The following is a 26,187-nucleotide window of genomic DNA, read 5'->3' as shown; positions in this document are numbered from 1 at the left end:
GGCCAACAAAAAGTATTGGCCGTTCTGGAAGGAACAGTCAGTCCATCTCAAATGCTTCCCGTTTGAACTGGGGAAGGGGCCTTCTGTATACTCCTCTTCTTGCTTGTCTGTTGCTCCAGAGAGTAATAAGGAAGATATGTCAAGATAGTGCAAAGATAATTCTGATTGCCCCATCAGTAGTGGTTTATATATCTTCTTCAGCTGTCTTATGGGATCTTTGTATTCTCTGTCTTTGGATCCTCCACCTCAGCAGCAGAGCAGAATTCTTAGTTCTGGTCTGTAGTCCTATCAACTGACAATTTTGGCAATTAAAATCTGATTCTGTCTGCTCTTCAACAGTCATGTTCCTCATCTGTGCAGAACATACTGCTTAAATCTAAGATTAAGACAAGAAGTGAGTTGTGTCTAGTGTGGGGAGAGAGCAAAACTGTTCAATAAGTGATTGGAAAGCTTGCAGAGATAACGAAAACTAACACAAAGGTCTTGCTTAGATGGACAAAACATTTAAAATAACCCTTAAAGGAAAGGACTCAAGTCACAGCTTCTCTGATATTGCAGTTTAATATTGCGTCTTTATCAGGAAAGAAACCAGATTTGATTCTTGTTGTGAGATTAGAGCACATGTGATTATCCCAGTTCCACAGTGACATTAAAAGCTCCCCAAACCGATGTTCTTAGTGTAGTTTTCCTCTACTGCCATCCATGCTATCAGTCCTGTAGTACTTTACAGAGTAACAGATTTGTTTATTAGGTAGTATGCTTTCATGGGTAAAACCCACAACTTCAGAGTGAAAGCTCATTACCTAATAAATAAATATGTTAGTCTTTAAGGTATTAAAGGACTGCTTGTTTTATGAGGTTTATTAAGGTATTCGTAACCCTTCCTCCCCACCCCCCCCCCCCGCCACCCCAACACATGCACACTGGAAGAAAAATACAAAATGGCAAAAATGTCAGTAAGTAAAATGTGAATGCAATGAGTATGATGTCATCAAAACCACAGTTCCCCCTTACTGTACTGTAACCACCATTCTTGTTCTAGTCCCATTCTTACTTTTTGGTCAGCCACATAATACTTTTGAAAAAGAGTGTGTAAACTTTCCAAAACAGTGCTTTTCTTCTAGAATAAGGTGTGATCAGCTCAAGTCTGATGATTCCTCATAGGGGTTAGGCTATTCAGTTTTAATACCCCAGTCCCCACACGGCTGCAGGGCAGCAGGGGCTCTTGCCCTGATCCCCATGATGCTGCAGGGTGGCAGGGGCTCCTGCCTTGGTCCCCATGCTGCTGTGGGACCAGCCCGGGCTCCTTCTCCTGTCCCCATGCTGCTACAGGACTGGCAGGGGTTCCTGCCTACTTGCCACTCTGCTGCAGGACCAGCTGGGGCTCCTGCCTGGTTGCCACACTGCGGCAGGTCCATGGGAGCAGTTGCTCCATCCCCACACAGCTGTGGGACCAGCAGGGGCTCCTGCCCTGTCCCAATCTGCAGCTGGTCCATGGGGGGTCGTGCCTGGTCCCAGCACTGCTGCAGAGTGACGGTAAAAAATTTTCTGGTGTTCTAATGGAAAAAATGTGCCAGAACTCTGTTCTGGTGCATTCCACCGGGGGCGGGGGGCGCGGGGAAAAACCCTATTCCAAACTGTTAAGAAATCCTCAGCACTGCAATGCCTAACATGCTGTATTCTTAGATAATGCATTGCTTGCTGGAGAAGTCCAGTACAAAGTCATAAAAATCATCCATTCACTGCACCCCTGATGCTTTAACTACCAGGCAAGGTAAGGTTGTTCTGTGACCTACACACCCTAACGGAATCAAGATGTCTTTAAAATTGCCCTGCTTCAGGAAACTGTAAAGATCCTACCGTGGTCTCTCTTCCTGGCAAATCACAAAAAGATGAAGAAGACTTTTGGTAAATAATAATGGAAAGAGGATTTCTAAAAGAGGTTTTGTACTCCACAGCACACTGATTATGACTGTGATGTTGAGGCACTTTATAGGTGATAAAAATAGAATAACGACAGGCTCTAATCAGTGCTGAACTGATGATGTTTCAAAGGATAAGCACTGTGCATTCTCGTACATACTGTGTATGTGTATGTGAGAGAGACAGAACTTGGATGCCATACAAGAATACTAGCAGTCCATCCCTTGAGTATTATTTTACTTTGATCTTTGGTTTTATTCATGCAGAGAATAATTGTGATAGCATGGATGACATCATAGGAAAACTATAACAACATTATTTTGGGGAACTTCTAATTTCACTGTGAAAGTGGAATAATCGCATGTGCTCTAATTTCACAATAGGGATCAAATCTGATTTTATTTTTTCCTGGTAGAGTCACAGTGTTAAACTGCAATGTTAAAGAAGTTACAGACTAACATGGCTACCTCTGAGACTATCTAATGAATCTTAGTACACTTGGTCACTCTAACTTTAAAATTACTATTTCAGTTTTATCAAACATGAGCATAAAAAGCCTCATCTGTACTGCATGGCTACATGTACACAAGAAGCCTCTGTTGACCAAAGTTACTGTCAGAAGGGATTTCCCAGCAAAACTTCTGTCAGCAAATCACATCTACAGATAAAAGCAGATTGAAAGAGCAATTTGCTCTGTCAACAGAGAGCAGCCAGACTGTTCAGCCCTCTCTCGACAGAACAGCTGACTGGAAGCTCTGCAAAAAAGGGCTGCCTGGTAAACCAGAAGTCCTGTCTGTCAAATAAAGGGCCCCCGGGTGTCTGCACAAATGTTGTGTTGACAGAACACTGTCAAGAGAGGTGTTACATCTGAACAGGGAGAGGTATAATGCTGCCTGTGGATGCGCCAGGTTTTGTCCCATAGCGTGATGTGATATCACTTGTTACAGCTTAACATCAGAATATACAGAATACAGTGACATCACAAAGAACTAGATTTAATTTAACACAGGTGCTGGGTGCTAAAGCCTAAAGCCTGTATCTTGTATTTAATTAGTATCACAACATACATTTATTATAACGAACTTAGTGCCTCCAAAATTATACGGTTACATTGTTTATAAGGCTATATTGATTATAGCTAATTAATTTATTTCACATTACAATACGGAAAGGCTACGACTGTTGTCATTCCATTCCAGCAAGAGGGACAATTATTTGAAATTTGATGTAGTGAAAAATGAGAAAAAATCTTATGTTAAAAGTTTGCCACAAGAATCACTGCAGTTTTCTGTCCCAGCACATCCAAAGTTACCTGGCTATCAACCAATTGGCATGTGATACCAATTAAAGAATTTTTTTACTGCAATTTTCACAATATTTGCCTAAACTGGTCCTAAACTGGTTCAAAATAACTGACATATTAAATTTGTATTAAAAATATTTGTAAATGCATCATACAGTTCATACATGGGTGAAAACATGGTTAAAATGCTCAAAAATACCTCAGAGGGACAAAGTGGGTGAAGTAATATCTTTTATTGAACTAGTTTCCATTTCTGAGAGGGACGAACTTCCAAGCTTATGTAGAGCTCTTTCAGATTCTGGGCACAGCTTGAAAGCTTGTCTCTCTCATCAACAGAAGTTGGTCCCATGAATATGCAGTGCCTCATTAGCATGATGGTGACCGCACACACTTCGAAACTGCCAGTCTCAAAACGCAGCCACCCGTGTACCTGGGGGGCCTTTTGAAACAGACCTCTGATTTCGAAAGTCCCTTATTCTCAAAACCAGATGCCTCATTACTATATCCCAAAGTGCCACATTACCACAGCCCCTCTGAAAGGAGGGCTAGTGTGGCCACAGCCTAAAAGGTATTACTTTACCCACCTTGTCTCTGTGATTCCTGAGAATGACACAGCTATAAAAACACTGCATTTGAATAAAGATTACATTTTATCTTTGACTTATGTATAATGTTTTTGAAACCCCAAAATTTCCCTATTGATCATACAAAGGAAAATGTGCAATAATCAGCCATAACTCTATTTTGGTAAAATTACTGGGGCAAAATATTACCATACCCTCTATTTTATTTATCAGCAATAATCAGGTTCAGTATAGCTATTAATATGTTCTGTTTTCACTCCAGGCAATATATGATGGTAAATGCATAATATTTAAAATTAATTTCTATCTAAATATTCACAGTCACAGGTATTTTCACAGCAATCAGCACTTTCCTTAGTGGAGCATTGTAGAAAAGAAGCACATAAAGGCAGGTTTTTCTGTTTCAAGTGATAATAAATGTAATTTCAAATTAAAAGAGTGTAAGTAGGAACACAATAAAAAGTGCATGTATATAGCAACACCACATTTTCCTAGCACTATTTAATATGTATGGGATATTGTAAGCACAGCAATGAATATTGTCAACTATGTAGATTTTCAGGAAGGCTGCGTCTACACTTGCATTCCTCTTTCAAAAGAGGTGTGCAAATGAGGGAAATTGAAAATGCAAACGAGGCACATATTTTCACCTGGCACCTCATTTGCATATTCTTCTTTCGAATGAGCTTCTTTCGAAAGAGGAAAACCGGTATAGACACTGCTCTTTCCAGAGTAAACCCCATCTTTGAAAAAACCCTTCTTCCCTTTTTTTATGGGCAGAAGTATTCTTTTGAAGATGGGGTTTACTTTTGAAAGAGCAGTGTCTACACTGGTTTTCTTCTTTCGAAAGACACTCTTTTGAAATAAGAATATGCAAATGAGGTGCCAGAACCTGCACCTCATTTTCATTTTTAATTTCCCTTATTTGCATGCCTCTTTCAAAAGAGGAATGCAAGTGTGGACGCACCCAAAGTGTCTAAGAGATAACAGTGAAGTTACTGCCATCGCTCTTTTCTTCCAGAATTTAGAGTGCGAGTATTGGTAAGTTAACCCAGTATTGATCCAGAGACTTTCACCACATAAAAGTAGACTCTACTAAAGTTTGGAGACTGTGGATTTTACCATTGAACACATGTATTCAGGCTGCTGCCCCACTCTTGTCAGTGCCGGCAAAAGTCAGGCTGCCATCCCTAACAGGAGCGGTTTCCCAGCTGCTGTCAGGGGCAGCAGCCTGACTCTTTGCTGCTGCCACTGACAGGAGAGCAGAGAGACAGGCTCTCGGCTGCCTGCCACTCACAGGAGACAGGAAACTGACTAGCAGTGCTGTGCAGGTCAGTTTCCTGGCTCCCCTGAGTTATGCAAAATTTGACTTATGCAGGATTATGCAAGCACACAACCTTTGCATCAGTTGGGGGTCTACTGTACACAAGTTTTTTGATAAATTTAGCATGGATAAACCTACTTGCACAGTTGTACAGCAAAGCCTACATGGTTTTCTGTGTCATTATCATCCAACAGAGGCTCATTGTAAATCTGAAGTTGATGTGGATAATAAGATTTACGGAGCGGGCATGATGCCAGAAGTACACAAATGGAAAAATCTTGGTTGCACAAGAATTCAGAATTATGAGACAGCCATGCACATTCTGTACATTATTGAATGTATGATGACCTTTTTTTGCTCCTCAAGGTATACTAATGTGTTTAAGTTCAGATGTTATTGCTACCAGTACAACTACAAATGACTTGCTTTACCGCTCAGGAGAGAGGTGAAATTTCATTGATTAATTGTCTTCTTGAATCAGTGGTTGCTTTTTGCTATGCAGGACTTTTTCTCCCATCAGAAGCCAGATATTGTAAATATTCAGTGATCAAGTGAAAACAAAAGCAAAAATAATTGTCAAGAACATGATTCTTCATAATGACAAGAAACACTTTGTAAGGCTTCTTGTATTAGGTCAAAGTAGGAAAATTGATCTCACAGAAACTGAAGCTATTTCCTACCCTCTTGCTAGTGCTGAGAGTACTCTGGCAAAAAACAGCAAATCAGATCTGCTCAGTCTTCTTCAGTCCAAAGTTGGAGACCACTTTATCGACCAAGAGAGAAAGTTCAATAATCTTTGTTGAGGTAGCTGTCATCCAGGCACTACATGTTGTTCCTTCAACATTTGGTGAGCTTGTGCACACTGCTTTAGAGTACTTGTTTGGACTTTGTTGCAGATCCTTATCCTGATATGAGCAGAAAAAATATGGAACAGTCATGCCAAGGAACTAGTGCTCCCTAAATTGTACACATCTATGTAAAGAACCAAAAAGAAAAAAAAAACAGGCTGTGGCAACAATACGGAACCTGGGGGGATGCAGATATGCAAGTTTTAGGCAAGGACATCACTCTATGGAAAACATAAGCATGTACAGGAGGTGAGTGTCACTGCTTGTGCAGAAAGGTTCTAAGACTATCAAAATTGTTTATGGATTAGAAGTGACCCAGAAGAATGTGGAAGGTATATTTCTCCATGTGAAATATGCTGCCAGGAACTATCAAGATGTGATAATTGGGAGCCCAGGTACAGAGGTTGCAGACACAAGCATCAGTCTTAAGTCACAACTGTGGTCAATTTGCTTTTCTTCACTGGTATTTGGAATTAAAACCACATTTTTAATTAATTGTTTTAGGCATTGCATTGCATCTGCAAGCGTGTAAAATGTCAAACTGGGACGTTTTCCTATCTTGCTGGTGAGTTCTCCTGCCCAGACTTTTGTAAGTGTCAGAAGTGCAATAATATTGACTAAAAAAGCTGCTGAACCTGTCATTTATGATGATGAGCAGTCCGACAAGAGTGACTTTGATAAATAAGATGCCATGATTTTCATACTGAAAAATAAAAATGCATTTTATTCAGAGAATGAGTACAATAATGCCCACAACAATATACTGATTTCAAAGTGACTACCTGCTTTGAATAAGAAAATAACATTTTGACTTTGCTATGAATTGACATAATTATTGAATCGAAATTAGATGTCACTTATAAATATTTGAGAAATAAATGCCATATGCAAGGGAATTTTAATAAAAAGGTGGGTATAATGCTTTTGTCAGTGCTGCAGCTCAAGAAAATATGCTGACTAACAAGGAAAATAGTAACATTTTATGTATTTACACAGGTAAATGCATCAGCTGTATTAGATTTTTCATTTCATGTAGCTAGGCTCATATACAAACACTTGAGAGTAAATGGTAACATAATCCCGCTTAGAGTGAAAAGTGAATATTGCCAAGGAAATCAAATCATGGGCAAGGGGTGGTATCTTATACTTTCTACTTGTTAGACTGATGATTGTAGAAAATATTGATTCATAAAACAGCCCAGTAGCACAAGAATTTTTAGGATTTTAGCACATATCTTTGTCCATAAATACAAAACAAATAATTCCACCATGTTGGCTGTTTGCAGGATTTTTTCTTTTATATGACTTCTCAGATCCTCATTTTTAAGACTTGCTTTTAATATACGTCTACATAAGTTTCAATGACTTTCAGTCAGTTTGGACCTTTAAAGGGCAAATATTAATGATGTTATGGATAAGAACCCTTTGTCAGAAAGGCATGAAAATTAGTAACTTTGGCTGTGCCGTGACAAAAAACTGCAGGGTTTGTTGTGGAGCACTTTTAATACAAGGCCTCTCAGGTCACTGGGTATGTGCATCTACAGAGAGTAATTATTGCCTCTGTTGCCGAAATGAAACCCATTTTCTAAGCACAATAATGGGCCTTGCCACAGAGCCGGTTGCTACCATTTACATTCACAAAATCCCTATCAAAGCCACATCCAGTTGTGGCTACTCCAGCACCTTCTGCTGCCATCACTATTCAATGTGAGAAACTATATAAGGGAGTGCTGCCCAGCCATCTCAGTTCCTTTCCTTCTCTTAGCAGGAGGAGACAAGATCAACACAAGTGGCACTGAATGCAATTATCACACAACTCTTCCACATGTGAGAGACACTCACTGAAGAGAGATTTGCCTCCAGGAATAGCCCCAAGTGTCCCCTCACTTATTACAGATAGAGAGAAATACATAGTACATGCTCCTCCAGAACGAGAATTATAGGCCTTCTCTCTGTATCCCTTTAACTAAATCTCATTATCAAAGCAATATTAAGAGACAGGGCAAGAGTTTTTCTGATTCTGTTGTACATCAGACAACAGAAGTATTTCAACCTGCTAGTTATCCAGAAACCTACCATTTCACCTATCTCTGTCATGGGATCTATTCTCTCACGTGAATGTTCCACTATTCCTGCATCACCAGTGCAGGGAATTCTCTCCTACACACCTTGCTCAAGACAAGGCAAAATCATGGGATGAGATTTCCTGTAGATAGAGCATTGAACTTCAGCAAAAGCAAAATATAATTATATGATCAGACTACTCCAGAGCCTGCAAAAATTTTAAATTTTTTTTTTTACCCTGCTTTCAATCTCTTGTTAAAAAAAATATTGTCAGCTTAGCTGATGGTACACTGAAATGCAATTCTTTTAAGGAGAAAACATCTTATGAAAACTACCCATGGAATTTTGCCAGTACAGTTAAACCCTCAAAATGTGTGATTTCGAACTGCGCTTAACTTGCATTAACAATAGTTAAGCGCAACTCAAAATCCTGCTCCCCCTGGCTCAAACCCCCCTCCCCATGCGACCCCAGTTCAAACCCCTCTGGCTGCAGCTCACCTCCCTCCCATGCAGCTCTGGCTCACCGCCCACGGCTCAGCTCAGGTTTACTCCCCACCCCAATCCCTGCATGGCTCCAGCTCAACCCTCCTACGTGGCCCTGGCTAACCACCACCCCGCCCCCCGCTGTGTGGCTCCAGCTCAACCCCTGTGATGTAGTGCCGGATATGTGTGTTTGTGTGTGTATGGCTCACACAGGGTGTGGGGTTCTTGCTGAGGATATCCTAGGTGACCAGGTGACACCTCTGTACTGCAGACAAAGGAGGGGAGGTGGAGCCTGAGGGTTTTGAATTGGAACTGGAAGTTGGGAAGCAGTTAGCCTGGGCTGCGAGAGAGAGAGAGAGAGAAACAAAGGAGGAAGCAGGGCCCCAGCTTGGGGCCCCTCGGGGCCTCCTCTGCCCTAAATGATTGGACTGGCTGTCTCTGATAGCTGTACTGACTCATGTACAACACTGTGCCCTGTAGGCTAATAAACCTGCTGTTCTTCTGCTGAGTGAGAATCACTCCTGCCTGCAGACAGTGTGCAAGGCCTGGGCGCCCCCCATACTCCATGACATTCCCGCAAGGCCATATGGCCCCAGGTCACCACCCCCTTGCCACCCCCTGCAGCCCTAACCCATCGCAGGCTTAACTCCCTGGCCCAGCTCCCATGGCCCCAACCCACCACCAGCCTTAACCCTCCCCAACTGTCCCCCCCAGCCCTAGGACATACCCTTCAAAAGGAATGCCAGGTGCTCTTGCTGCTTCCCCGGCTGCAGAATGTGTGTTCTGCTGGGGAAAAAACGCTGTCTCCCAACTTACGTAAAATTTGAGTTACGCAAGGGTGCATGTGAACGCAATCCTCACATAACTCGAGGGACTACTATATAGTTATATTGGTGTAACACCCTGCATGAAATCTTGTTCTGGAAGAGTATATATTCAAAGAGTTTCACCTATATAAGTATAAAAGTACAGCTAGGGCAGTACGTTTTCTGTGTAGACAGGCCCTTTAAGAGCAGTCTTACCATAAAAATTCACATACTTTCAACATGGGATTGACTGTGTGGTAGAGAGATTCTGAAACAAGGATAAACAGGAAGCTGCTCCTAATGAGAACATCTTAAACTCTTTCACCTTAGAGGTCATTTTTTCCACTTAACATACTTTTTCAAGTGGCAAGTGGATATTTTTAACAATTATCCTCAAGCCAAGGAATGAAAATAAGATGGGGGCCCAAGATGTGAGGCTTAATATAACACTGTCTGGACATACACAAGAAACATTGCTAGACCAGAGTGAAGTGACATATCTCAAACATTCAGGGCTAGAAACTCTGTGCACTATTTAAAACTTAGTTTTAGCTTTCCATTTGTGGATAGCTTTTATTTCAGGTAGTGTTAGACAATGAGATCAAATTTTAAAATGTCGTTCTGATTACTGTCTTCTACTTTCGTTGTTCAGATTCCAATGTAATCTCCAATCATTACTGTTTTGATCTGCTAATCCTCATAAATCTAATTCTCTTCAGATATTAACTACTAATATAATGTTCAAAGTTATTTGGAGCAGGAGGGACAGAATAAGAGTGCAAAGCAGTAGCCCTTATATTAAGGTTGTATTAGGTATATTAAGGTTAGTCTCTGATAAAATTATCAGGGCTCAAAATGCTAGCAGACAGGTTCAAAATGATAGCAGAAAAGTACAAATAGTTTTAGGACTAACTGACTTTTCTTAAACAATGCTAAGGCTAAGTCTGCACTGGCTGTGGAAGATCAAACACTTAAGTTTGATCTTCCGGGGCGCCGTTTCGCATATGTGTGAAATGGCACATTCCAGGATCAGTGTTGAACCCGGAACTCCTTGCAAGCCAGAAGTATTAAGGAATGTTGGCAGGAGGAGTGCTCCCATCAGCATTCTGCTGTGAGGACAGGGACCAATGTCAACAGCTGCAAAATCGATTTTAGGTACGCAGTTCATATACCTAATATTCCGTAGCAGCCATCGACATTCTCGGTAAGTGTAGACGTAGCCCCAGATGATTTTGATCCCTACTTCAGTATTTGCTAGATTTTTGTTACACTAAACCTACACACAGTGCCGGGATCCCTCAGACTTATGACATCCAATTTACATCTGATACCACTTACCAGTGCTTTTTGATTGTCCCCCCATTTAATCTCTGCAATACTTGCTTTGCTCTTACAAGGAAAGCTACCAGAGAGAACAGCATGCATCACATGTTGAACCTTACTCAATCACTAATTTCACTGTACAGACTTTCTGGTTGGTTGAGCCCAGGGCCAGGAGCCAGTCAAAAACAAGCAAGAGGCTAGCCAGCAACAGGCTAATCTGGCCATTGAAGCCAGTCAGACAATCGATTTCAGTGAACCCCCTTCCAGCTCCATTCTGGAAAGTCAGTGAATATGTGATTTTATGGTTATGTTAATGCTGTTTACCAGATAAATATATTTATGTTACTACATTAGTCCTCTACGATTCATTTAGTAGAAAAATCTGGATTATGGTGGTGAAAATAACATATCAAGCCTTGGTTCAGGAATCAAGCCTCCTTTTATACCATTGACACTTTTTGGAAAATCTGTTTTGTTGTCCAGCATTTTGACTTACAATGCAATTATGAGGAACAAATTGTGTCATATGTCCTAGGACTCCTTGTACACATGGTTCTGCTTCTAGACAACAGTTTTTCCTGTGCTCTTAATTGGGTTTAGTATACAGTACACTAGAACCTCAGAGTTACAAACACCTTAAGAATGAAGACAAAAAGCAGTCTTCAGGTTTATGAATATTTGGTAAAATTCTTGGTTTAAACTCCCTTAGACAAAGGGTCAACGGGCACAAAACAGACATCAAAACACTCCAGATCCACAAACCAGTTAGTCAACATTTTAATGGAATGGGGCATTCTGTCAATGACCTCGAGGTATGTGTGTTACTGAAAAGAAATTATCGCTCCTTTGTAGAAAGGGAAGCGGACGAACTGACATTTATATTCAAATTCGGAACATTAACACATGGTTTAAATCGTGATGTGAACTTTCTGAGTCACTATAGGGGCTCGTCTGCATACTTAACTCAATCTAATTCTTGATCTTCCCCCTCACCCCTCCACTCTCTGATTTGCTCACCTTGATTATCTTTTTCTAATTTGTCCTCCTTGCTTACTGTTTTTGGTTCTCTGTGTCTTAAATATTGAGTCTGTTCTGGTCTGGGTATGGTCTGAAGAAGTGGGTCTGTCCCACGAAAGCTCACCTAATAAACTATTTTGCTAGTCTTTAAAGTGCTACTTGACTGCTTTTTGTTTTGTTAGTGTATAGACTAGCATGGCTCACTCTCTGTTACCACTTGAGAATGAAGGGTATTCGTAACTCTGCAAAAAATAGTTTGGTTGTTTTTTCAAAAGTTTATAACTGAACATTAATACAGCTTTGAAACTTTACTATGCAAAAGAAAAAAATGTTGCTTTTAATCATATTAATTTAAATGAAACAAGAAAAAAATCCAGTCTTCTTCAAGTGGACCCCATAGGTGCTCCACATCTGGTGTTGGACTCGCTCTGACACCACAGTTTGGAGATTTTTGCAGCCATGCACGGCCAGCATGAGGCTCCTTTCACACTCTTTTAGTCACATTCAAGGTCCAGCTGAAACCGATTCCTTCCAACCGCCCACGGCTGTAGCTGGAGCACGTGTTCTCTCTCCTTAGGCCTGTTGAATAATGGTTAAGTATCTGTTAATCGAAGAAAGTTATTGTTGAAGTTAATTGTTTCTAATCATGCCAGGGTCAGACGGGTTTAAAAAATGCAGTTTGTGCTGTGAGGCTATGCCTGGTTCGGAGGGACACTGAAGATGTATCTTTTGTTTGGGTGAGGGACACAACACAAAAGTGCCCCCACTGTTCCAAGCTCATGGCCAGAGCTCGAAAGGATAGCAGATGTGACTAAGAATGATTCTCGTTGATAAGGTGTTTCAGCCTCCTGACTGAACAACTCCTACCCAGTCAGAGCCTGATCTAAAACACAGAGCCTCCTCTCCTGACATGGGGTCTTATAAAAAGGCAAGATCTTTACCCACTCGATCCTTGCCTGCATTACCTGGAGGCAGGACAAGCATGTCCAACTCCCTGGAAAAGCAGCCAAAATCCAAAAAGCCCTCAGCTGTAGTTCCATCTACAAAATTTGTGACTGAACCGAAACCTAGCCAGGCACTGCTGGCATCAACTGTGCAGTCTCCGGCACCTCCCAAAACATTGGCGTGGATGAGACTGGCAGAGCCAGTAAAACCATCGGCACCGGTAGATCCGGCACTAACAAACCAACTGCCTGCGCCAGTAATCCTGGCACTAGTAGGAGACCAATGTGAACCAAAGGCATCGTTGGCACTGCAACTCTCAGTACCGTTGCAAAACCCTTCTTTCCCAGCATTGCTCAAGGCCACTTCAAAATGACATCAATGTAGTTCTACCCGAGTTGACCTTTTCTCCTGAGTGATCTCCTTCTACACCTCCAATATGTTCTCCTGCATTTCCTCAACAGCCGCCATCTATTCCTCCTCTTTCCGACAGGCTACTGTCCCCGTTTCCAGGTCAGCCTGACCAAGCCTTTCATCACTCACAACATATATCATTATCTCCACCATCTTCCTCCAGATTGTCCTGTACTTCCTGGTCACCTCAGCATCATGGACACGATTATCAATATACCACTAGGGACTCATCACCCAGCAGGTATCATTACCACCACTCACATCATCACCTTCATTCCTGTCCCTACTTTCATGACTACCGGTGTTGCTCCGCTAGATCCCTAAAGCGGTCCTCTTTTGGTCGGTCCCCCAGTTATTCCACCTACTCTATGTAGTCTCAGCCTCCAACACCACTACCCCCTCCATCTGAGCCAGAGGAGGGCCAGATTCCAGAACTCAAGGACAAACCACTACATGCCTCACCCACTGATGTGTCATCCTCCTTGCCAGATGAGGCAATGATACCACATGAGCTTTTACCACCTGATGATTTAAAGCAGTTCCAAGAGCTGTTTAAAAGGGTAGCAGCCAGTCAGGATATTCAGGTTGCAAAAGTGCAACAGAAGCAGCACCGCCTTCTGAAAAATCTAAGGCGTGCCACTTCTTCGAAGATAGCAATATCCTGGGATGATGCCATAACTATCAGGATGGTTAGACGCTGGAATAAATTACCTAGGGAGGTTGTGGAATCTCTATCACTGGAGATATTTAAGAGCAGGTTAGAAAGACACCTAACAGGGATGGTCTAGATGGTGTTTGTTCCTGCCTTGAGGACAGGGAACTGGACTCAATGATCTCTTGAGGTCCCTTCCAGCTCTAGGATTCTAGAATAACAGAGACTGATTATGATATATGGCAGACCCCAGCTTCAGCCCTGCCCACCAATAAGAGGGCGGATAAAAAGTATTTCATCCCATCCAGGGGTATGGACTTGCTTTTCAACCACCCTCAACCAAACTCCTTAGTCATAGAAGTGGTTCAACAGAGGGCAAAAACACCTCAATACAGAGTTTCTGGATCAGATAAAGAGGCAAAGAGACTAAATTTGTTTGGCAGGAAAGTTTATTCATCCTGCACTCTCCTACTCAGAATGGCTAACTATGCGGCCCATTTGTCGAACCACAATTTTGACAATTGCACACCATTGATTACATTAATGGACTACCTCCCAGAGTCAAAGAAGCCAATATTAATGTCGGTCATACAGGAGGGTTATGTTGTATCGAGAACAGGGGTTCATATGGTGCTGGATGTTGCTGATACCACAGCATGTTCCACAGCAAGAGCAATCATTATGCATCGCACATCCTGGTTACAGTCTTCAGAGGTGCAGAAAGAACTACAATATAAAGTCAAAGATATGTCCTTTGATAAATTCAAGCTGTTGGCCGCGAAACAGATAACATCCTTCATTCAGGTAAGGACTGTTGAATGACTTTAGGTGCATTGGGTATGTACACACCACCATACCACCGAAGACAATATCACCCCTTTCGGGGAGATATGATTACTCCTTCCATTGCCCACAATATCAACAGAAGGGCTTTGATCACATCACAGTGGGCAGAGACAACAATGCCATAAACAACCGACCCATAACCAGTTGGCCCAACCCACAAGCCAGCAGGTTTGATGCGTCGGTTGAGGAGTGCCTGACTATTGCCATTGTCTCACTGACCTCCACACCCATGTTCCATGACTGTCTCCACCCATTTTATGGCCATTGGGCTGAGATCACATTGGATCGTTGGGTCCTGGAAATAATTGTGTCAGGATATATCATCCCCCTCCTCTCTGTTCCATCTATCATCCCTCCCATGCCGTTTCTCTTCAGGGACCTCTCTCACAAGATTGTTTTAAGAGAGGAGCTGAATCGCCTCCTTTCCATAGGAGCTGTGGAATGGGTACCAGAGAAGTTCAGAGGATTTTATTCTCGTGATTTTCTGACTAAGAAGAAGAGCAGCGGGTGGGGACCAATACTAGACCTTCAAGCTCTGAACCAGTACCTCCGCAAACAGTGGTGCAAGATGGCCACCCTCGCCTCCATCATTCCTGCGTTAGACAATGGCGATTGGTTTGCAGCCCTCAACCTGCAAGATGCCTATTTTTACATCACCATTCATCCTACTCATTGGCATTTTCTCTGGTTTACAGTGGGTGGCGACCATTTTCAATATCAAGTCTTACCTTTTGGTCTTTTGACTGCTCCCAGAGTATTCTCCAAGGCCCTCGCTGTGGTGGCAGTGGTACTTCATCACCAGGGGTATCATAATATTTACCTATTTGAACAATTGCCTCCTAAAAGGTGGTTCATGCGCAGACACACTCAATATGATTCATGTCACAAAGTGCACCCTTTTATTGCTCAGCCTCACCATAAATGAACAGAAGTCAGTTACAGAGCCAATGCAAATTATCAAATTTATAGGGGCTTGTTTAGACTCGATCATGGCCAGGGCCTACCTACCACTCCAAAGTTTTCACACCATACAGCCTCTTATCTACTTCATGAGCCACAGCCAAACGGTTCAAGTCCATACTTATCTACAATTGATGGGCCACATGGCTGCCACCACATATGTGGTTTGATGTACCAGGCTTCACTTTCACTGTTTACAACATTGGATGGCAACTGTCTATACACCCAACAGACACCACACCCACAAGGTGATATCACTACCAGACGGCGTCCTAGATCCGTTACAATGGTGGAAGAGCCAGGGCAATCTCCTTTCAGGCTTGCCCTTCCATCAACTGCTGCTGACATTCTTAATAACAACGGATGCTTCCCTACTGGGGTGGGTTTGCATATCTGGTGCTCATAATTCTGAGGTTCTATGGTATAGTTTCAAGGGCTGTTGATAAATTGTAGTAAACTTGTGATTAACTCAGAAGAATTAATCATTAAAATTAATCGCCGTTTTAATCACACTTAAAATACAAACTGAAATTTATGGAACATTTTGGACTCAGATGATGAAAATGAGCATGTATTGCTATATACTTCTTTGAATCATTATTGAGTAGAACCCATCACCGTACTGTAAATATTTTACAACACTGCCTACAACAGTGCCATGTGAACACCTGTTTTCGATTTCAGGCAACATTATGAAAAAGAAGCAGGCAGCATTATATCTTGCAAATATAAACAAGCTTATTTGTCTGAGCAATTGCCTGAACAAAAAAACTGGACTGAGTGGACCTATAGGTGCTAGAGTTTCACATTATATTCTTTTTAATTCAGTTACTTTTTGTATGTAATTCTACGTTTGTAAGTTCAACTTTCATGTTAAACGGATTGCACTGCAATATTTGATTAAGTGAATTGAAAAATACTATTTTAATTATTACAGTACAAATATTTAATCAAAAATATATGTAAAGTGAACAATGTACTTTGTATTCTGTGTAGTAGCTAAAATCAATATATTTGAAATTATAGAAGACATCCAAAAATATTTAAATAAATGGCATTTTCATTGTTTCAGTATGGTTGTGATCAATTTTTTTAGGTTGTTTGACTCGTTTGACAGCCCTAATAGTTTCTGATGTTGGTGTAGATTGGTTTAAGGTTTTATTACTGTAGGATGAACCTCTCTAGTCTGACACACTCTCATCTGGCAACATCTGTAATCCGTCATGATTTTAGTGAGCCACTTGCTGTAGGTGTGACCAAGTTTCCCATGGTCCCAAATGTTTGTTTACAGCCACCAGTCCTGACTGTCAGTGTTCTGTGCTGTTATCCATCTGTAATTTACCTCTAAATGTCTTTTAAGAGCCCAGTAAGCATTGGGCTCCCATTATTGACTTTCTATGATCTGGCAAATTCCCTCATTCAGCACAAGTCACGTCCTGAGGGTGTCAGACTAGAGGGATTCAGCTGGTAGTTCAGTTCCTTTTTATTCATTGATACTATTGTGCAGTTCTCGTCAGGCCTGTGGTGGCAGATCAATCTGTCAGAAGACCAGTGTTTCAGAGAGTCATAATTTATAAAGCCAGAAAGAAGCATTGTGACCATAGTTTGATCTCTTGTATAACACAGGTTTTAGGACCTCCCTGGAATAATATTTGTTTGAGCTAGAGCGTATTTTCAGGAATACATCCAGTAATTTTTTAAAAATTTCCAGTGATAGAAAACCTACAATAACTCTTAGTAAGTTGTTCCAGTGATTAATTACCCTGTGAAAAATGTGTATCCTAGTTTGAATCTAAATTTGTGTAGCTTCAACTACCATGTATTGAATGTTGTTATCCCTTTGCCTGCTAGGTTGATGAGCCCTTTATTTTCAACTGTTTAGAGGTGTGCCTCTCTTTGTGGATCTTTCTGACCCCCAGACCACAAGCTCACTGCTTTGTATGCAGGCCTTTTACATCAAAAAGCCAGAAAAAGAAGATTCTTCATGTATTATCTTGCCTTAGCCCTAATTTTGCTTCGATTTACTGTTCTGCTTTTATCTTTACATTTGTAACACCGTTGTTTAAGGGGTATCACCAAAACAAGCTGCACTCCCCAGCTGGAGGATGGTCCTCTAAGATCCTTTGTCAACATTACCACTGATGTCAGCAAAACTTATGACACTTGGGAATGTGAAAAAACTGCACCCATGAGCAGCATAAGTTATGCCCGCATAATTGGTAGTGTGGACAGTGCTGTGTTGGCAAGAGAACTACTCCTAATACTTAGCTCACGGAGGGTGACTTAATTATGTTGATGGGAGAGCTCTCTCCCATCAGCAAAGATCAAATGCACAAGAGATGTTACAAAGGCACAGTTGCACTGATACAACTGTGCGACTGTAAGCTCCCTAGTTTAGATGTAGCCCAAGAGTGTAGTCTTTAGCTGTTTGATGTTAAAATCTAAATACAGGCTTCAAGGCTGCACCTGGTATACAGAAGCCTTTCACTATATGTTGTAAGGACATCAGCACAGATTCTCCCCGGTGATAGTATTTGCTAACTCTGATTAGACTGTGTGCATTGAGTCAAGTCTGTTTCAGGCGGGAGGAGCTACCTTAGAAGTAGCATGTAATTCAGGGGTATGAAACCAGCAGAGAGGCTTTCACATATACCTTTTCAGATGACACTTGTAGAGCATATTTCCCTATCCCTTCTGCTCAGCATCAAGGAGAGCTTGTAAGAGACATTGCTATCTTTGGTCCAGGGACTCCATCTTCTACTGAATGTGTTGGCAAACAGCAAAAAGGGAACATCATTTTAAAAAATCTGTATGAATAACTCTTGATTTTCAGAGAATATCACTGGAACTGACTTAGAAGTCTAATGATAGTTTGCATTCAGAAGGTGCTGTCTGCACAATGATGACCTCTAGAAATGTTTTTCAATTAAAGAAAAGAAATTTCTGAATAGATTGCATGTATCTTGAAAAATTGAGCAGACCTAACAGAAATTGTAACACATACAGAGACCAAATATAATCAACATCTAGTAACTAAAATTTTGTGCGGTCCAATGTAGTAAAGATAGTCCTGTGCACGAGTTGTCACTGAATTAGTGTATAAACCATGTTTGAAATCTCAACATGGCCAATTTTAAAATGAGGGGACCAAAGGGTCCAACAGCCACTGCAGGCATGGGAGCAAGGTGGGAAGGAGCCTGGTTCCAGACCCTTCAAGGGGCGTGGGCAAAGAGAGAAGGGGCAGGGCTTAGGGCAGGCAGCCCTGGGCTTCCCCTATGTGTCCTAGGAGTTGTGCGTGGAGCAGTGTCACAGTGCTGCCATGGCATTTCAAAGGGGCTTTGGCGCATGGTGACAAAACAGTATTTTGTGGATGTGATGTTTCACCTATCCCTGTGATGGAATGTAAATATGTTTTCTTCCTGCTGAAGAATGTCTGCTTAAGCAGGTGATAACCCTTTTGTGTATGGCAGGATTGCAATGTCTGTCTCTAAAAAACTGGTTTGGGCCTGCTTTTCTTCACCTTGGATGATGTTATAACAATGTTATGCAGAAGTGTCTTGTAACTTTTTATACAGTGTTGCCCTCATATTTTACCAGAATACTAATATTCAGGAGATTATGATTTTTCAAATCAGACTTCACAAGACATACTTTGTAAAGTCTTACATATTGTATTTTATTTATATCATAATCTTATAAAAGATTTAACATGAAGTACAGGTTGTCACAGATACCTTTATTTTTTAAGGACACCAATGTCTTACTATATTCTTTCTTTCTTTCTCCTCAGACAAGAAGCCCTTCTAGCTGCCATCAGTGAAAAAGATGCCAACATTGCTCTTCTAGAGCTTTCATCCTCGAAGAAGAAGACCCAAGATGAAGTGGCTGCACTGAAGCGAGAGAAGGACCGCCTAGTGCAACAGCTCAAGCAACAGGTGCGAAGGGAAAGGACAGAATCAGGCATGAGTGTTTGGTAGTATGGGATTATTCTTGGGGGTAATATAACTATAAATTAGAAATATATAGTGCACTGGGACATATCAATCCTAAGGGAGTATCCAAAGCAAATGCACTTCCAGTGCGTGCGCATCATTCTGTCATATGGGATATTAGAGTGCAAGCTGCAAACTCTTGAACACAGAAGTGATAGCATGGAGGAAGCATTGCGAGAATAGTATAATATCAAGTATAAGAGTTCTTTTTACCACTACATTGATATTCATTCTAGGATAGATATCTGGAAAGCTGTTTGTGAAAGAAGTCTTGAATCCTAGTTTCTCCTAAAAGCACAAGTAACAACTGATGGCATGTCTGAACTACAAAATTAAGTTTACTTAAGTCAGCATGTAGCCACCACAGTAATTAAAATGGTGCTACACATCCACCTTATGTTTCTTCTGTCAGTGCTGTGCATCTTCACCTTAATAGTGTGGGGTATTGTGGGGCATTGACAGCTGGAGCCCCCACTGCTCACAGCTGAAGCTACAGCCACCCCAGGGCTCAGAGCTGTTGTATCTCCCACTGTTAGATTTTTGAAAGGATCACTAAAAGAGAATTACAGACACTTGAATGGGGTTTGGGAGATCTCACACACATGAAGGATTTACCCCATCTCACATCCAACTAGAAAATCCAAACCGTTGTAGCTTCAAGGAAAGAGATCTGTAACCTCTGAAGTCTGGTCAGAAATCTGTAAAATTCCCCTTTTTAGCATCTGCTAGAGTGTTACTCATTCATTCCCCTGCTTTATCACTTGCATGAATGTGTCCTCCATTGCCATCTGACATCAGCCATTTTCAGGACTTGCATGACTCTGGTGAAAAGTGCTTCTTAGCATGTGAACTTCTAGAGTAAAATACTGAACGATAGTAAAGAGGGATAGCTTTCTATTCGGGGTGTGTATGACTGCTATATGACAACACCAGCCTGACTTGTGAATACACTTGCACAACAAAGAGGAACTCCAGGGCAAGTGTTTATGGAAAGGGAGAAGTAATGTCTCCAGCAGTATAGTGGGTATGAATTGATCCATTTAAATGCGTATGGTAGAATGCAAATACAGTAGGGTCTCAACATTTGAACCCTCACAAGTGTTGAGTTTTGCAAATATGGCAGCCCCTGCCCAGAGCCCAAGGAGAAGCAGCGTCTGCCAGCACTTCTGCCCGGAGCCCCGGGGGAAGTAGCAGCTGCTGGCATTTCCTGCCCAGAGCCCCTGAGGAAGCAGCGGCTGCTGGCGCTCCTGCCTGAAGCCCCACGGGAAGCAGTGACTGCCAGCACTCTGTGCCCCGGGGCCCCAGGAAAGTGCCTGCTCCGAATGCTCACGAATAATTGAATTTGCGCACCTTAGGTTTACGAATATTTAGACCCTACTGTAGTGCTTTTTTTAAACTTTTTAAACTTTGATGGAAAGCATTAGTTGTATAATTTACTACCTGTTGATAATGGTCCCAAGATGATAGAGAGACAAGTTAGGTGACATAATATTTTTATTAGCCCAACTAATATTGGGGGGAGAGAGAAACTTTTGAGCTTCCCAGATCTTTTCTTCAGGTCCGGGATGCGTACGCATAGTGTTACAGCTAAATACAAGGTGGAACAAATTGTTTAGCAAAAGTAGCTCACACACATTTCAAAGGACCAAGGAAGGTCAAGTGGTCCGTTAACACCCCCCACTCATAGAGGGGAAGGAAGATTGAATTTGCTTAAGAGAACAGCATATATAGATTATTTATATCTCACCAAATCAGAAATTAATCAGCAAACAGATAAGCCCCTGATTTGCTTTCCTACAAGTAGTTCACAAGCTCTTCACCCATTCAGACTAAAAAAGATTTCCATTCATTTAAAACACTTCAGTGGAGAGGCAGGGATTCATTGAAGGAGAAAGGTACATTGATTTGGAGAGATTTTTAGCAATTCTTTCCTTCAACTTTGCTCTCTGCCTAGCTCACATTTATATCATGTTCCTATCCACTCATGTTGCAAACGCGTTACTGTGTGAAAGAGAAGGAAGGGGTTCTGCCAAAGACATTTTGGTTCTATAATTTCTGTGCATTACAACTTAGATTTGAGAAACAGGGTATGTTTTTCTTTTTTTTTTAATTTTGAGCTTCTAGTCCCTGAATTGCAGGAATGTGCCTCTGTATAGCGACTTTCCTAATGAAGCAGTCAGCATTGACCAGGCTTTCCAGTAAATGGAGCTGCCTGCTTAGGATTGGTTGTCAGCTTCCATGAAGGGATTTCTTCTATCATCAGAAAGAAGGAACGTGGATTGGAGGGCAAGGGTCACCAACTAATGTAGTCCCAGTTTACTTGCTCCCAAAGTAGACAGAGTGGTTCATGGTAAAACAGTGGTGGGGAGGCTGCTTCAGATGAGGGGGCCATGGCTGATGCAAGGAAACAGAGCTGAAGGTTGTCTAACGAAGTCCAGATGTGCTGTGGTGAGTGCCAGCCAGTGCAATTGTAAGTCAGAGAAAAGCCCATGCAGTGCATCTCAAGTCAGCACCCGTACTGGAATTAATATAAATCAAGACAGCTTTGGCCTCCTTCAACATAGTCTATCCCCAGCCATCTGTCCAAGAATGGCCTGTGTTTCAGCGATTCATTTTCTTCTCAAACTAAGATTTAACAAGCAGCATGCAGTAGTTATCACAGCTTAAAGTCCTGGTCCTCAGCTGTGAGTTGTAAATGGAAGACCTATCAGAACAGGCTGAATATTTCCTCTGTGTGAGCTCATACCATAGACCTGTCAGGTTTTCTGGAATAAGAACCATGGGGCAAAATTTGTCATTTGCAAAGAGTGAATCATGCTGAGCACAAGAGAGCTCCAGGCCAACCACAGGAAAACGTTCACAAATAATGCTGCTGTTTCTTGGGGGCTCCAAACCACGGCCTTTCGCAGTCCATTAGTGTGGAAGCTTAGAGTCAGGTAGTAACAGAGAAGTAGCCATGTTAGTCTGTACTCCAACCAAATAAAGCAGCAGAAATTGTTTTGTTGGAGTCAGATTATTATTCAGTTGGAATTGTCTGAGAATTATCATTTATGTAGGTGGTATTGTATAAATGTTTAATAATAAATGTCACGGCCTTTTGAATACAGCGGTATCAAGAGGTGGGCAGGTTGGCTCAAAAAACTGATAAAGGGACCTTAAACCCCTCATATGTCTGGTTGATCACTGGTTTGAATCCAGTTCAGGTTGGTAGTGAACAACTATTGCAGACATCCTTTATGTGTTTAAAACTAAATAAGTATTCTGCAATTATTATTTAAATTAAGGTATCTTCATAAAACAATGACACTGTGATGTTTGAGAGTATTACTGGAGACCACTGTAGCATTTTTTATAAAAGATCTGTCTGGTTTTTCCCAATGTTTTTATTTGAATGTGGACAAATAGATGTCCATATCACAAAAAAAAAAACAAAAAAAAACAGCTCTGCATTTTTGTTGAGAGAGCTTTGTACTCTTATTTGTGAACTTGGAACAGGTGCCAAAAATTAAATGGCTATGATCAACCTCTCACCCTTGAACTTCTTTCTCAATGGGAGATCTGATACTTATTTGCAAGGGTCAGGCAGTGTAAAGAAGGCTTACACTGCTGCTACATATGCTCTGTCAGTCTTGTGAAAAGATGAACCATTAATTTGGCATCTTTCACCCATATTCAGTACAGTACATTTTAATAATAAAAATACATTAATTGTTATATTAAGCAGCATAATAGTCACCAAAAGCATCACCATTATCCATGAGGAATTGTTAGCCTGCTGACACAAAAGTAGGAGAAGGGGATTTGTTACTGACTTGTCCACCTCAGTTCCCACACATTCTGCTCTGGAATGAAGAAGGGAGAATGAAATGGTCCTTCTGCCTTCATCTCATCCTGCTGACAGCATGAGCAATAGCTTTCCAGGCTTCTCACTATTGGCACAGTGGCTCACTGGGTATCCCCCCATATGTGCCTGTGCAAGGGAACCTGGTTTGCTCCACCAGTATTATGGGTAGGATCTACTCCACTGTCATTGTAGCTGTATAATCCTACTGAACCACATGACAGTTAAAAAGTGTTCTAACCACATTTTAGAAAGAAGTAAGGCAGAAGAAGGTGGAACTAAACGTGTATAGCTGACAGAAAGACATTCTCAGAACCTCTCAGTTCAAAAGCTGAATGCTTCTTTGTCTATTCCAGAGGTTAACTGTGGCTCTCTTAAGGTTTATCTACATGGTTCAATAATGCACATAATAGGGCATGATCACAGAATCATAGGTCTGGAAGGGACCTCAGGAGGTCATCTAGTCCAGCCCCCTGCTTCAAGCAGGATCGAGCCCCACTAAGTCATCATAGCCAGGACTTTGTCCATTCAGGACTTAAAAATCTCGAGGGATGGAGAATCTACCACCTCTCCAGGAAACGCATTCCAGTGCTTCACCACCCTCCTGGTGAAGTAGTTTTCCCTCATATCTAACGTACACCTTTCCATCTTCAACTTCAGACCATTACTCCTTGTTCTGCCATCCTACACCACTGAGAACAGTTTCTCATCCTCCGTTTTAGAGCTCCTCTTCAGTAAGTTGAAGGCTGCTATTAAATCACCCCTAAGTCTTCTCTTCTGTAAACTAAACAAGCCCAAATCCCTCAGCCTATTCTCATAGGTCTTGTGCTCCAGCCCCTTAATCATTTTTGTTGCCCTCCGCTGAACCTGCTCCAGGAAATCCACATCCTTTTTATACCGGGGGGCCCAAAACTGGACACAGTATTCAAGATGTGGCCTCACCAGTGCCGAATAGAGGGGAATAACTAGTTCTCTAGATCTGCTCGAAATGCTCCTCCGAATGCACCCTAGTATGCCGTTAGCCTTCTTGGCTACAAGGGCACACTGTTTACTCATATCCAGCTTTTCATCCACCATAACCCCTAGGTCCCTTTCTATTGTACTGCTGCTGAGCCAGTCAGTCCCCAGCCTGTAACAGTGCTTGGGATTCTTCCGCCGCAGGTGCAGGACTCTACACTTCTCCTTGTTGAACCGCATCAGATTTCTTTTGGCCCAGTCCTCCAATTTATCCAGGTCCCTCTGGATTCTCTCTCTAGCCTCCAACATATCTACCTCTCCCCCTTGTTTTGTGTCACCCACAAACTTGCTGAGGGTGCAATCCAGTCCCTCATCTACGTCATTAATAAAGATGACTGGCACCAGAACCAAGCTTTGCGGCACTCCACTTGAAACCGACTGCCATCCGGATATTGAGCCATTGACCACTACTTGTTGGACCTGACCATCAAGCCAGCTTTCTATCCATCTTATAGTCCAAGGATCCAATCCATGTTTCCTTGACTTATGGACAAGAATGTTGTGGGAGACTACTGTGATTACTAAAGCACACTAACAGGTTCTATGTGAACTCTGCTAAAGTGCTTTAGGATAGTTCTTTTTAAAATAGTACTTCATTAAAATGTACCATGGAGCAGTTAGTGCACACCAGCAGAGTCCATGTGGATTTAGAAATCACACCCCTAAAGAGTACATTTCCCACCAAGTAGACAAGTCCTCCGTTGTCTCAGTACCAAGGGATTCTGTCCTGTACACACCCTCTGTGAGCCTGGAGTGGTGTCCAGTGCTAATCCTGCAAATGTGGTCAAATAACCCACCTTTCAGATGCTGCTATAATACTTTTGCACCACTAGCCCATAGTCACTTCGTGGTCATTGTGTGATTGCAGAAGAGGTTTTGATTGTCGGGTTGTCTGATGTGCAGGTAATGAGAAGAGCAGTAACAAGCCCCCAGCTGCCTAAAATTCAGCTTCTGTGGTCAGACTGACCTTTGCAGAAGGTTTAAGTATATAAAATTAAAATTCCTCTGACTTGCTGTATCTTCCTGCTCCCTATCCATTTCATAAACAGAACAGCATGAAATGATGTGCCATTATTCACCGCTCATGTTCAACCACATAGGAATTAGCAATATGTAGACCATCAACACTGGATTCTTAATAATACCTTCCAATACTTACAGAGCACTTTACATGTCAGGGTAGGCATTTACATGCTAAAAAAATCCATTCTACACTACTTTATGTTTCCTCCCTACAAGGATTTGTTTAAGGCATAACAAAGATGTCATTGTTTCTCAAGTTAGTGTCTTTTTATGGTGAATGAGAGGGAGAGGAAGCTTTTTAGACTCTGAGAGACTCTAAAAGTATTAGCTTTCCATAGTTACTTGCTACAGAATGCTTGTCATCTGCCAGAATATGTTAAAGCAGTTGGAAAAATAGCAGACAAAGGATTCTTAGGCTATGTCTGGATTGCAAGCTTCTGTCAGGAGGTCTCCCAACAGAAGTCTGCCACTCTGGAAGCCTTCTGGTGACGTCCCAGTCATCCTTGTTCCACGGGGAAGAAGAGATGTGTTGGCAGAGGGAGTTTTCCCAACATTTGGTCCTGTGTACATGTGCCAAATGTTGGAAAAGCCTCTCCCGTCAGAGTTGTTGGCAGGAGATACACAAATGCATTGCGCAATTTGCGTATCTTTTGCCAACAGATCTGTTCAATATAGACATAGCCTTAGAGAGACAAGGTGGGTGAGGTTGCATCTTTCCTTGCTGATGAAAAAGACAAGCTGGTGATGCTATTCTGAGATCTTCTGGTCACACATATAAACATTAAAAGGAAGGAGCCCCACACAACATCCATTGTCCAGCAGAAA

General features: G+C 41.8%; 1 protein-coding gene across 10 annotated transcripts in view; it reads left to right on the top strand.

Annotated features, from left to right (window-relative positions):
- ERC1 (ELKS/RAB6-interacting/CAST family member 1) overlaps nt 1-26,187 on the top strand; it is a 509,051-nt gene that overhangs the window by 385,591 nt on the left and 97,273 nt on the right. For all 10 annotated transcript variants that reach the window (XM_075006075.1, XM_075006082.1, XM_075006057.1 and 7 more), the window contains one exon: nt 19,280-19,424. In XM_075006075.1, the coding sequence (XP_074862176.1) occupies nt 19,280-19,424 (145 nt within the window). The remainder of the gene's footprint in view (nt 1-19,279; nt 19,425-26,187) is intronic.

This window comes from Carettochelys insculpta, chromosome 1 (assembly GCF_033958435.1).
Source record: "Carettochelys insculpta isolate YL-2023 chromosome 1, ASM3395843v1, whole genome shotgun sequence".
In the NCBI taxonomy this organism is placed as follows: domain Eukaryota; kingdom Metazoa; phylum Chordata; order Testudines; family Carettochelyidae; genus Carettochelys; species Carettochelys insculpta.
The sequence above is the reverse complement of the archived record's forward strand: the minus strand, read 5'-3'. Positions and strand labels throughout refer to the sequence as shown.